The 13751-nt window shown below is 39.2% G+C and overlaps 1 protein-coding gene across 3 annotated transcripts in view; it reads left to right on the top strand.

Moving 5' to 3' along the window:
- Positions 1–13751, top strand: part of Prkg1 (protein kinase, cGMP-dependent, type I) — a 1200782-nt gene that overhangs the window by 1034796 nt on the left and 152235 nt on the right. For all 3 annotated transcript variants that reach the window (NM_001013833.3, NM_011160.3, XM_006526768.4), the window contains one exon: positions 6248–6313. In NM_001013833.3, coding sequence (NP_001013855.1) covers positions 6248–6313 — 66 coding nt within the window. The remainder of the gene's footprint in view (positions 1–6247; positions 6314–13751) is intronic.

Genomic DNA, 13751 nt, shown 5'->3' with positions numbered 1-13751 from the left:
AGTGACTCTACTTTGGGATACAGCGATGATGAAGATTCCAGTGATGAAGTTGAAAGAATATCAGAGTCAGTGCACATAAAACTGTATTTTTAGTGATTTGGGGTCTTTTTTTATGCTCTGTAATTTTTCTAACTCCTCACAAAGGATTTCAAAAGTGACCACTACTAAACCATGAGGCTTTGCTATAACTTTTTAAAATCGATAATGTGCTTGTGAAAATGCTTCATAGTTGGCTGAGCAGTAGCTAGTTTTGCAGTGGTTCTCTTTTGTCACGATTGTGATTGGTAATGCTGTAGTCAGCTAATGTGCAGGCACAGAAATGTATGAATGTGAGACTTTGTTTTTAAAGTCTGCAAGCATGTTTTGTCCGATTGCTATGTGTACAGCTATTTTTACTTAATACAAAGTAGCAAGAGCCATGGGCTGAGCACACAGAGGACTGTGTACTTAGTTTGGGCATTGCCTTATAATTCCAGATGTATAATATTGTCATGTATAATCTCAAAACCTCTTTAGAAACTACAAGTACATGCCAACATAATAAGAAAAAATGTTGTCTCCTTACATGTTTTTCCCTCTGTGTCTAAGACAGTAGTATATGCAACCTTACTATTGAGGTCAATCTTCTCTATAAAACTATAACTATGGATGGCTAAACCGCTTAGTGACAACAGAGAATCATTAGGATCCCCTTCATTATTTATACATATAACAATACATAAATCCAGATTATATTTATTTTTTATCATGGCATTTGGACCCACAGCAGAAACCAATGTACACAGTAGTTATAGTATCGGCAGCTTCTTCCAAAGTATGTTTGCCAAAGTGGATGATTAACATCCATCAAAGCCATGTCAGGTAGAATATTTGTCCCTCAAAGAAGCAGGGTTTTAGAGCCTTTCTGGACATCTGCATGGAGGGCCAGTAAGCACCTGAATCATAGGAACAAGGATACTGTGATGTCAGCGTGACTTGACATTAAACAACTGCCAAGCATTGCATGGTATCATTATAAAACTGCATAGCTGGTTAGGACATACCTGTGAATGGAGATTCCAGTAAATTAAGCACTAAAGGCCTATCACATTTATTTTGTGGTTGGACACCAAAATATATTGGTGCTGGCTTTATTAACAACGGCAATGTTATGATAATTATTATGACCATTGCCCAAAAGTTATTCTGCACTATATTTTTTTCTCTCTCTTTTTTTTAAATTTGGGGGATTATAATATAATTATAACATTTCTCCCTTTCCTTTCCTCCCTCCAAACTCTTCCATGTCACCACCCACCCCACTGCCTCCCCTCCCTGTCCCCGTTTACATAATCCCTCTGACCATCCTCCCTTCCCCTTCTTGTCTGAGAGGGTAGAGGCCTCTGAACCCGGGTATTCCCCACCCTGGCATGTCAAGCCTCTGCAGGGCTCGGGGCATCCTCGCCCACTGAGGTCAGATAAGGAAGGCCAGTTAGGAGATTATATTCCAGACAGGCAACAGCTTTAGGGACAGCCTCTGCTCTTATTGTTGGGGGAGGGGGACAAATGAAGACTGATCTGCTATTTAGGTGTGGGGGTGGGGGTTAGGTCCAGCCTGTGTGTGTTTGTTGGTTGGTGATTCAGTCTCTAAGAGCCTCCAAGCATCCAATGGCTCAGGTTAGTTGACCCTGTTAGTCTTTCTGTGGAGTTCCAATCCTCTTTGGGGCCTTCAATCCTTCCCCCAACTCTTCCATAAGAGTCTCTGATTTCCATCCAATGTTTATGGGTTTCTGCATCTGTTTCAGTCAGCAGCTAAATGGAGCCTCTCAGAGGACAGTTAAGCTAGGCTGTCTGCAAGCACAATAGAGTATCATTAATAGTGTTAAGGATTGGTGTGTGCCTGTGGGTTGGATCTCAAATTAGGCCAGTTATTGGTTGGCCATTTCCTCAGTCTCTGCTCTATCCCTGTTTTTGTTTGTTTGTTTGTTTAATTTCTTGTAGACAGGATATATTTTGAGTTAAAAGCTTTGGGGGTAGGTTGGTGTCCCTATCACTCCTGTTGGGTTTCTGCTTGACTACAGTAGGTAGCTTCTTCAAGTTCCACATCCCCACTGCTGTGAGTCTTAGCTAAGGTCACCCCCACTGATTCCTGGGAGCCCCACCAATCCCAGGTCTCTGGCACATCCTATGTATGCCCCCATGCCCCCGGCTACAATTCTTCTGCCCCTCTGACCCTCTCTCTGTCCCTTTCCACACTTATCCTGAAACTCCCTAATCCCCCCCATCCCCTCTCACACCTACTTCCCTCCCTCCATCTGCTTCCTATGACTATTTTATTCCTCTTTCTAAATGAGATTTGAGTATCCTCACTTGAGCCTTCCTTCTTGTTTAGCTTCTTTGAGTCTGTGGAGTGTAGCATGGTACCTGTACTTTATGGCTAATATCCATTTATATGTGAGTACATAGCATTCATGTCCTTTGGGGACTGATTTACCACTCAGGATGATATTATCAAGTTTCATCCATTTGCCTGTGAAATCCGTAATATCTTTGTTTTTAATAGCCGAATTGTATTGCATTGTGTAGTTGTACCACATTTTCGTTATCCATTCTTCAATAGAGGGACATCTAGGTTGTTTCCAGTTTCTAGCTATTACAAATAGAGCTGTCATGAACATAGTTGAGCAAGTGTCCCTTTGGTATAGTGGGGCATCTTGTATAATTATTATCAGATTTAACTCTGACAAAGTTATGAATGGTATAGTTCCATGGAAAGAATTTAATTTAGAGAACAGGTAATCTGTGTTCAAACACCAGGATTGTCATTCAAGAGCTGGATCTGAATGTTGATGGATTAGGTAGCATGTGTTCTCATGTGTCAGCCTGAGAAAAATAACTGCCACTTGCTATATTAAGTCAATGATATTAGTATGAACTTTTTTTTTTACATATTCTTAAGTTTAGTAAGCTAAAACATAAAATAAAATACTTTATTCAATTTCTTAATAGCCTATTTTCTGATCTACACAAAAATATTTATTGCTTCTGTTCCAATAAAACATTATATTCCTTGTTAAAACATCTGTCTCATTTAGATCAAATAATATAATAAAATCTTAAAATATTGGCTATTTATGATTACTCCATTAAAATTTATATGCATAAAATATATTCACAGTTAAATATTACCTTACTTATTATTTTTTAGGTTTCTTAGTAGTTAAAATGGAAATGCTTTTAAATAGGCAATTCCAATTTTTTATTTTTTCTCTATTTGGTGGCAGGTAGCAGGGATGAGAGGAGCTCCCTGTGTAAGATAGCCCAGGATGGCCTTGACCTCATGATGTTCCTCCAAGTGTTTGGATACTGTAGTTACAGATGTGCACCAGTACAGATAGTCTGAATAGACAACGTTATGAATAGTAAAGACAAAGACAGATATGGAAGAGTAGATTTTAAATGATGTTTTTAGGAAACCACAACAGTGTCAGCATTGTTTTAAGCATAGAGAAACTATTTGTAGTGGCTTATGATGCTATAAACACGTGGTAAGAAGGAAGTAATTCACAACTTATGAAGGCCCTGTGGGGATGAAGTGCTTCTGCCTGCTTGTTTGTACTTCACAAACAAAAAAATCAACCTTCTGTAGAAAATGGTAATGGAGCCGAAAATACAACACGTGCAGTTCTCGCTGTGCTGGGGGGCAACAGTAATGCCGGACGGCTTCTCTTCATTCTCGTGCTCCTCACATAAGAGAGGTTTGCATTGTTTGGGAAATTGGTCCATCTTAGCTTAACAGCAAATTCCTGAGACTCTGAAGTCTGAACTTGGGGCTGGATAAATGGATCAGCGATCAAGACCGCATACTGTTCTTGCAAACATAGGTCCATTCCTAACACCTGTCAGTGGCTCAAAACTGCCTGGAATTTCAGTTCCAGGAGGATCCAATGCCTCTGACCTCTGAGGCACTGCGTTAATAATGTTCATTGATTGATTGGTGATGGTGATGGTGATGATGGTGGTGATGATGATATCTCATCACCCCAGGCTTGGGAATACAGTACCTGTGACTTTTTTGTAGCATTCACAACCTAAGAACCTTCTATATATTAGGCATTAAAGACCAAATCTGAGCAAATCTAGTCATGGGCCCTGCCTTTGCTTATATGGCTTAGCAGAAGAGAAATTGAGTCCCTAACTGGATGGCCACATAAATAAATATATGAGTTTTAAGTAGTGATAGCCATTTCCATGTAGAGATATGTAAGATACTGAGAACAGATATACAAGGAAACCTCCGAGCTAATTCAGGGTAGCATAGCTTAGGGAAGGGCACTGTGAAGAAGATCCAAAGGACAAGCATGGGTGGAGAGGAGCGTCTTAAGTCTGAGGACAGCATGTTTTGAAGAAGCCTGGGTAGGAGAGAGAAGATAATGCTTGTCAATTTGGAAAGGAGGCCAGCTTCTCTGGAAGGCAGAGAATGCGAAGCAAGCATGAGAAGCTCACACTGGCAGCTTCTGAGACTACCATGAAAGCTTAACTGTCAGAGGAAAACTTATTATATGCAGTAGATTTAAATTCTTTTCTGGGGGAAGACAGCAGTGGGGGAGTAGACAGGGGTAGAAGGAAGTTTGGAAGGACCTGGGAGGCATGGAGGGAGGTGAATCTGTGGTCAGAATGTATTGTATGAGAGAAAAATAAATAAAAATTTAAAAATAAATAAAAATAAGAATAAATAAATAAAAGTTAAAACAAGGAAGAGTTTTCTTCTTTAAAGTACAATCAGTAACACATAAATGGAAAAGGCATATTAAAAAAAAAAAAACCTAATCTGGATCATCCAAGGATGCTCTTCATGAAGTGTTAGGCATTAGGCAAAAAAAAAACCTATAGCATCTCATTTAAAAACACAATAGTAGATTCCAGCAATGCAAAGGCATGTCCTGATCTTATATGGAAAAATTAACATCAGAAGCTGTTCTTCTGAGATCAGTGTATTCATGCGATGCATCTGTACAAGAATCCCAACATGGCTCTCTTTCAAAGAAGAAAAATGTTTTTGTTTTGTTTTGTTTTGTTTTGTTTAATCAGTATCAAATAATGAATGTGGAAGACTATCATGAGGGCATTTCTGGGAAAGTGATATTAGTGAATGAATATATGGTTCTGGTTTGCCAAATACTGTTTCTGTTAAGCAACACTAACCCAAGAAAGAAGAGAAACAACAATGAAATACTTAATGAAAGACATGTCAGCAGGAAAAATGACAGAATTTAGAGTGTGAGTTGGAACTTCATGAGGCTTCAGTAGCAAAAGATGCATTGCAAACCCCTTTGGTTTTCAGTACTTCAGGTGCCTGATTTGGGTGGAACGTTGCGTTTTGTAGTTTAAAAACCTGTCAACACAACATCCTTCTATGCAATGAACTCTGAGATATGTTTCAGGCATATTTGCCATCAATTATATTGCCTTAGAAATGTTACCATAAGAAAAAAGGGTACGAGCGCTGTCAGGTGTCATTTAATGTGATCTCAATGGTAACATTAAGTTTATGGTAGCTGAGAATGACTTGTGAAGTTAATTTACCAAATTCATGTCTCACTACTGGAGATGCACCAGAAAAGAGTTTCAAAGGCCTCAGAGATTGACATTGCCTACTATAGTTACAAATTATGTGTTTTCCAAGAGATCCTCTTAATATATTAAAGTGCCTACGAGTAATATTCATCAAATAATGTAAAGAACCATGAGCTCTGGACAGATGAATAACTATGTACCATAAAGTTTCCAAACCTTAGTTGCATAAAAGTAGTGTTACTATATTAAGAGAATATTTAAAACCGGTCCTTTGATCTCAAAGGTAGAGTGTCAAGTTCATAATGGATGATTTAGATACTCTATTTCCAGCGGTATGTCTCTAGACTCTTTAAAAGCTTTAACCTACTCATTCCCAACTTTATCATCATGTAATTAACTCAGAAATTCCCCCCAAAGAGCAAATGAAATGATCTTATAAAATCTTCTTCCACTTGTGTAAGTGAAACGTTAAATTTGATAATTGTAACAACTGAGTTTTAACTGCAGGGAATGTGTGATTTATAATATGTGTAAAGTGGCTCTTCACAGGAAGTGTAAACCTGGAGGTGCATAAATCAAAAAAATGTGTAATACTTTGGTTCCTGTAAGAAACTCACCATAGCTACGTGCCTTTGTTCTTAAAGGCTGCACCATTCTAATGGGTCTTATTTATTTATTTATCTTTATGCAGGGAGGATGTGAGAACAGCAAATGTTATTGCCGCAGAAGCTGTCACCTGCCTTGTGATTGACAGAGAGTAAGTACACTACTTTTCTATGCATAGCACACACTCATATCAGCAATATATATGGTTCTGGAATTAGACAGCATTTTAAAGAGCTATTAATACTTGCTTAAAGTATTTTCCTTTTCAGATGAGTTCTCTATTTTATTCTTATGCTCTTGAAGTGGCTAGTTCTGCCAATCTATCATTGTAATCTTTAATAAGGCACTTACACACTATGAATTACAGCGCCATAGGTTCACTTGAAAATCAAAGATAAAGCAATATCATTGGGATTTTTGAGGATTAATAAAAACATGCAATTAATGCATTTGCAAGGACACGTCATCAAATTCACCACAGATAAATTGGATTCTCAATGTCAAGGGTATGTCTTTAGAGTCTTTCAGGAGGTGCTTAGCCAGTACTGCCATTTGGTGTTTTATTTAGAACCTTCATCACTGTTGCTCTCAGTATGTTTTCGGTTTCTTTTCTGTTTCTCTGTCCTGAGACTCCTACACCAAAGCCTTAGGAAGACACTCTTGTAAAAAGCATCAGCTTTAGATGTGGACAAGTGCCTACTTAGAGAAATGAAAGGCTCTTTTGAGACATCTGTCACTGCCCTGTTTCTTCTCTTCGTCGTGCTTTACAGCTCTTACTGGGGTTCCAGGGAACTGTAAATAGCAGGTTATTGCCACCAGAAGACTATGGCTCAGATGTGTGCAAACCACATGGAATAATAATAATAAAAAAAAGATATTTCTTCAATGTAGCATATGTGGGTAAGCACATCAGAAAGTTCGAGTGTCTGACCCAGAGAGAACTGACAGAAAACTAGTGTGCTCCTCCCAGTTGCATGAGACATTGTGCTGCAGTGAACTAAAGCTGAGGAATAAAGACCAAGGTTAGAAAGTTAGCATTGGCTAACCCAGGAAACTCTGGGGGGAGAGGGTCCCAATTTGACTCACAACTCCTAATCTTGAGGTCACCAGAAGTTAAGCCATGGCCCAGTTGCTACCTGATAGTTGCACTCACATATAGCTCTGAAATAGAAAAGTTCTTTTCTAGGTCCCAGAATCAACATCGATCCATCCTTACTGCTTTTACTGAATGTATGTTCCACTGGGGTTCTACCATGTACAAGGCATGGTGCTATGGGAAAGTATCTGAAAGTATAGGGAGGGCAGAATATTGAGTCATCAGAACGAGCAGTTCATAAGGAAACCATGAGCCAGTTTCAACTGACAAGGAGACAACTGTGTGAAGGTTGTTGGAAGACAATTTATAATACCTTAGTTTGCAGGTATAATGAGGCTGGGTTACTACAAACACTACATTTTGCTATAACAGCCACTCTAACAATACTTAATGATACCAAATGGTAGACTTTTTACAAAGTACTATATAGAGAACAACATGGAGGGAAGGTTTGAAGATAGAATATGTAGTTGGGAGTCTAATTCCAGCTCGTGATCATAGGACCATTTGTAGAAGAAATGTGTAATGACGAAGGTTTTTAAAGGGTAAAAACAAAGAGTTGAAATTCTGACTAAGTTAAAGACCATGAAATAAATTATGGATATTATTAGGACAGAGAAAATGATATATAGAAGAGAGACCAGTTTGGGAGGCACAATGATATTCCACTGAGAATGACATCCAATGTTATGCAATCTTGGATGCATAAGACAGATGCTCTGAGGAAGTCACAGATGTGGACAGGAGCTCCCTGCCACCACTGCCATAAAACTAATGTTAACACTGCCTGCATAGAATTAACAACTGAAGTTGTCAGGTAGGGTGGAATTCCATGATAAAATAGAAATATAGATGAAAAGATCAGAATTTGGTGAGAATCAGTTTGTTCAAGGGAAGAAAAACAGGTGAAAGAGAAGCCAGGACCACAGGAGACAGAGCAGTATAGAAAGAGAACATCTCTAGAAAAGAGAGAAATTAAATCCCAAGTCAGAGACATAGACTTAGTGAAACAACAGTTCAAAACCAAGAGTTTTCTAGGAAAGCTGGACAAGACAGGGTTGTACCACATGGAGGACAGGCTGGCTGCTCAGAGTTCAAGATACTCAGCTACAGCTAAACATGGCAGGAAGTTTGAGAATTATCGCTCAGTGTGGTAGGTACACATCCAGGGGTAAATGAGTAAAGAGTATAGTATATATATATATATATATATATATATATATATATATATATATATATACATACACATATACGTACAATAAATATTACCCACTTAAGAGTGAAGTCCTGCAATTTGTAAAAACATGGGTGAAGAATCTGGAAGACAGCTAAATGAAATGATCCATGCAAAGAAAGAACACCACCTGAACTCAACTATGGAACTCAGAAGGGAAGCATAAAATGATGGCTGTCAGTTTCTGGTGGATAGAGAGGAGGAGTGGGCCTTAGGATGAGCAACACTGGAGAGTAACTGTTAGAAATAACAGTAGTTGGTTGTTGTTCTTCGTGTTGTTTGGTTTTTGCTTTTGAGACATGTCTCTCTGTGAAGCTCTGACTGACCTCAAATTCACGGAGATCTGCTTGCCTCTGCCCCATGAATTCTTGGATTAAAGGTGTGCACCACTGTGCCCAACTGTTGTTTTATGTATTTAGAGAAAACAACAATGAGATGGAAGACTGAGGCAGACAGCTTATGAGTTTGAGTCTAGTATACTACAGAGAGATTCAAAACAACTTTGGGCTAAATGTATAGAACCTGTGTCCCCCAAAATAAATAAATGAACAATGAAAATAAACTTCAGGTGTGTTGTAAAAATGAGAGGTGAGAGGGTGTTTACACTTACTGTTTTGATTTAGTTTTACTGCACTGTACACACATTTCAAAACATCTCCTTGTACCTAGTATATTATATGATGATATTATAATTTATTAATAAAATGGGTATTAAAAATACATGACCCATGCCAATAATACCACTCAGGAGGCTGAAGCAGAAGGATGATCATGGACTCTAGGCCTGCCTGAGCTATGTGGTGAATTCCAACTCATCATGGGCTACACCGAGGCTCTGTCACAAAAGAAAGAGAAATTCCAAAAAATAAAATAAATGTAAAAATATAGTTGCTTAAATAGAAGAAGAAAAAAGAAGGAAGAGAGAGAAGGCAGAGAAAGAGAAAGAGAGAAGAGAGAGGGAAGAGGAAGAGGAAGAGAAAGAGGAAGAGAAAGAGGAAGAGAAAGAGGAAGAGAAAGAGGAAGAGAAAGAGAAAGAAAGAGAAAAGAGAAAGAAAGAGAAGAGAGAAAAGAGATCCGGATTAAACCATACAGTACAAAAAAGGTAAGTTGAGTATTTGAACCCAGGAAGTTTATGAATCTACTTTTAGGGGAGATGTTGAGTGTCCAAGAAAACGTTGAATCCATAGCAGAGAGAGAGAGAGAGACTGGAGGATCCCCTGTCAAAACTGCGGTGGGTACCTAATTTATGTCCAATTAGAGGAGTGCCAGGGTGTCATCCTGTGCAAACAGATGGCAGACATTAGAACTGTCAGCGAAAGGAGCAACCTTCACTAATTTACAAGCTAGGTACAATGTTACATAAGCCACAGTTATGCTTTCCTAGGGGGAACAAACCAATCATGAATGTCAGACTTCTGTTTAAAATAAACGCTCATGGACAAACCAGAAAATGATGACCAGGAGCCCACCTGTGTTCTCCAACAGCATTCCCTGACCATGTTTTTTCCCTCATATCCTATTTGTTACCTTAGGGCCCTCCAGGGTTAGTCCTCGACTGCCTCTGACGGGCTGTCTTTCCAGCTTCAACATCATGTCTGATGATCCCACGCCCTCCTCCCTTTACTCTGAAGGCATCAAGTCTCTTTGCCGTTCCCACCGCATATACACCCGTTTTTCATCTCTGTGGTCTTAATTCCATTCTTTTATTTTCTAGACCGTCACATGAGCCTTGTATTGGTTTTGGTAAAGCCTAACTTGGGATTAAGATATTTCTGGGCAAGAGTAATCTGATTTTGCTGATATGTCCCCTGAAGACTAGAAAGTGAGTGGAAATCCAGAAGGCTGTTTTTGGTTTACAGGTTCTGTCAGGGAATGGCCAGGGGATACTAGAAGAGATTTAGAGACTGCATAAACCAGGTTGGTTTCATGATGGATTATGTAGCAGTGGTAAATTTATTCACCTAGGTCACTTGCGTCCTCTTCTTTGTATAGCATGCCATTCTTTGTCCACATGATAGGACTATTGGGACTTCATATGTCACATTACCTGTGGCCGTATTACTTAAATGAGAGGGTAATAAACTTAAAATATGTCATGGCCTTAGCCTTTCCTACAATCTAAGTGAATTTTGTTTTGGTTCATTTTTCCAGAAAGAACATTGGGGTGATGTGAGAATATTGGCAGGGTGATTACAAGAAAACAAATGTGCCTTGTTAGAATGCTGTCTGTTGCAATCATTTAGCCTTGTCTTTTTTTTTTTTTTTTAATGAATCTGTTACTGACTAGGATGCTTTTCCAAGACACTTTAAATAGGAAAGATACAATCCAGAAGTTTAGAAGAAAGACTGTGTTAGTTTAGCTTAATGATGTGAGTTGAATTATAGCCTGTCCTTAACAAGTGTGGTCCAATGACAAAATAAGCACATTTCCATAAAAAGACTATTTTATGAGGAGCCAGTGTGGTTTAAAGTCATGGAAAAAGGACAGAGGGACAGCTCTTCGTGATGCTTGCTTGTCCAAGTGCTTTAAAGTGGTCACAGGACACGTCTACCAATGCAGGTCCCTCCAGCAATGACAAATAGCATCCCTGGCTGAGATGTCCCCAGAGGAGTCCCAGACTGAGGAGTCCCAGTCCAGTGGTTGAGTCAACTCAGCCACTGAACCAGATATCTCTGCTGATCTTTCACGCATTAGCCATCCCTAGCCATACACCTGCCATTTATGAAAGTTCAAGGCAAATATATGAATGGTTTCTAGCCCTACTGTTACCTGAAAAGCAGTTTCTCTCAGAAACTTTTGGACTATGTTAATATTCCAACATCATTAATATCTTGATGGGAAATGACGAAACTTAACATATTCTAAAACCTAGGGCATAAAATACAACCAGTCATAGGAAGCTTATAAATGCCTACATTCAAAGAAAAAAAAATCAGAGACCTCTCAAATAACTTTTAGCTGCACTTCTGGGCCTTAGAAAAAACAAGAAAAATCCAAATCTAAAATAGTAAACAGAAATAATTAAAATAGGAGCAGAGCAGAAATGAATTAGAAATAAAAAAAATACACAACGAATGAATAAGCTGGATAGTTGGTTCTTTAAAAGAGATGGTTAAATCCTAAGACAAACTAACCAAAAGAAAGAAGAACCCAAATTAATAAAATTAGAGATGACTTCAGCAGAATAAAACATTCTTTGAATTAAAACTAGAAGGAAGGAAGGAAGGAAGGAAGGGAGGGAGGGAGGGAGGGAGGGAGGGAGGGAGGGAGGGGAGGGGATGGAAGGGAAAGGAAGGAAGGAGGGAGGGAGGAAGGAAAGAAGGAAGGAGGGAGAAGGAAGGGAAGAGAAAAAGAGAAAGGAAGGAAAGAGAGAGAGAAGAAAGAGAAGAAGAGAGAGAGAGAGACCTACGTGACAGGTCTTAGTTGGTTATTCAATACTGAGTAGTCAGCCATGAGATTAGACACAAACAAGCAACACTAAATGGAATCAACAGGTTGTGTGTGCATACATGTATACACGCATGCATTTAGAGAGAAAGAACAGTTAAACAAAACGAGGTTGTAGATTTAAGAAGGAGTGAGGCAGAGTATAAGAGGGCTTGGAGGGAAGAGGGGAAAGGGAGAGGGTCGCATGGTTATATTTTAACTTAAAAAATAACAGATAGTTCACTGTTTCAAATTTTCAAAGAACTAATAAAATTTTAACACAAAAAAAAGAAAAGAAAAGAAAAGAAAAGAAAAGAAAAGAAAAGAAAAGAAAAGAAAAGAAAAGAAAAGAAAATTCATCCGGGATTAGAAAAGAACCTAAAAGATGTTTAAGGAGAGAGAGCCAAGCCCACTCTATGGAGGACAGAGACTGACCTGCTCAGTTTAATGGAGTATAGTCTGTTACTAAAGCTTATCTGTCATTTGGCTCCAAAGCTGCCACTCTGTAACCTCTTGTCTAGATGAACTCTGCTGCAGGTGCGGCTTCAAAGCCAGAAGTAACACCCCAATTGCACTGTTTAACTATAATGACTAGTAAGGTAGATGGTCAATTCATGTTTTATATTTTAGTGTGTTTTGGTAGATCTTGGAAGTTTCGAGTAGAAAGTCTTTGAAACCTGACTCTTACAAATCCTTTAGTTAAGAACTGAGAGCTGCACTACAGAAGGACAGATTTCCAGCTCTTTGCGGGTGAGGGCTGAGCTATACACCTCCCAGCATGTGACCATCCCCTGCATCATTGGAACATGGAGGGCAAACTGTAAATGACTAGAAACTATGGTAGATACTAGAGTGATAAGGTGTGTTTACTGAGAAGCCAAAAGCCCTTGGAATCAGGAAGCCTCAATCCCAAAGCAATGTTCCCAAAGACTCTTATCGGCCCTTACTTCTGCCCTCACTTCTTTTTTCTTGGCCCCATTGAGACTAAGAACTGGATCTTGTAGTTTGAGCATGGCATCTAAAATCCACTACTGTTGAGGGTTGGAGAGTCGGCTCAGTGGGGAAGAGCATGACTGTCTGCTCTTTTGAAGAACCTGGGTTCAATAGATTGAACTCACAAGGTGTGTTATACCATTTCCAGGGGATCCGACAACCACTCCTGGCTAACATGGGCACTGTACATATACACACCGATGGTGAACAGATGTACATGCAAGCGAAATACGCCAGCATGTAAAACAATAGTAGTAAAATGTTTAAAACTCACAGTCTGTGATATTTGAGGACCAGAAACTTGCTTTTGTGTGTTGGGGATTGGTGTTTGGAGCAAGGAGTGATGGCATGTCTTCTACACTGTATACTGTTTAACAGCATCCTGACCAGTACTGTCTGCTTAACACTACTAGTTCCCCCAGTGATAAGCAAAGTGTCCCCAGAAATTGTCTAGCATCTCATAGCCACAAAAATCCATCCCAGCTAGGAAGAATATAGTCAGTAAGTGACAGCCATAAAGTAGCCATGGTATCATGCCAGGAGAAATTGGACCCGAAATCCCAAGACAATGTTCCTGGAAAAGCTACTCCCAGACAAATGAAAAGCTATGTCTGGAAAAGTCCACTGGCCATTGGGTACTATAAAGTAGACGCTAGAAGAATTACAAGCACACACAAGGATCAGGAAGCCAAATGCTTTGTTCTTGATTTTCCTCCAGTGCTGATAACATGCCATTGCTAATCAGCAAGGGAGAATTATTTAAAATGTAAGACACATTTTCAAAGGCAGAACAAAAAGGCTGAAATACTCTTGAGTGTGAGGATGTACACCTATGATCC

This window comes from Mus musculus, chromosome 19 (assembly GCF_000001635.26).
Source record: "Mus musculus strain C57BL/6J chromosome 19, GRCm38.p6 C57BL/6J".
In the NCBI taxonomy this organism is placed as follows: domain Eukaryota; kingdom Metazoa; phylum Chordata; class Mammalia; order Rodentia; family Muridae; genus Mus; species Mus musculus.
This window is presented reverse-complemented; position numbering and strand designations above follow the sequence as displayed.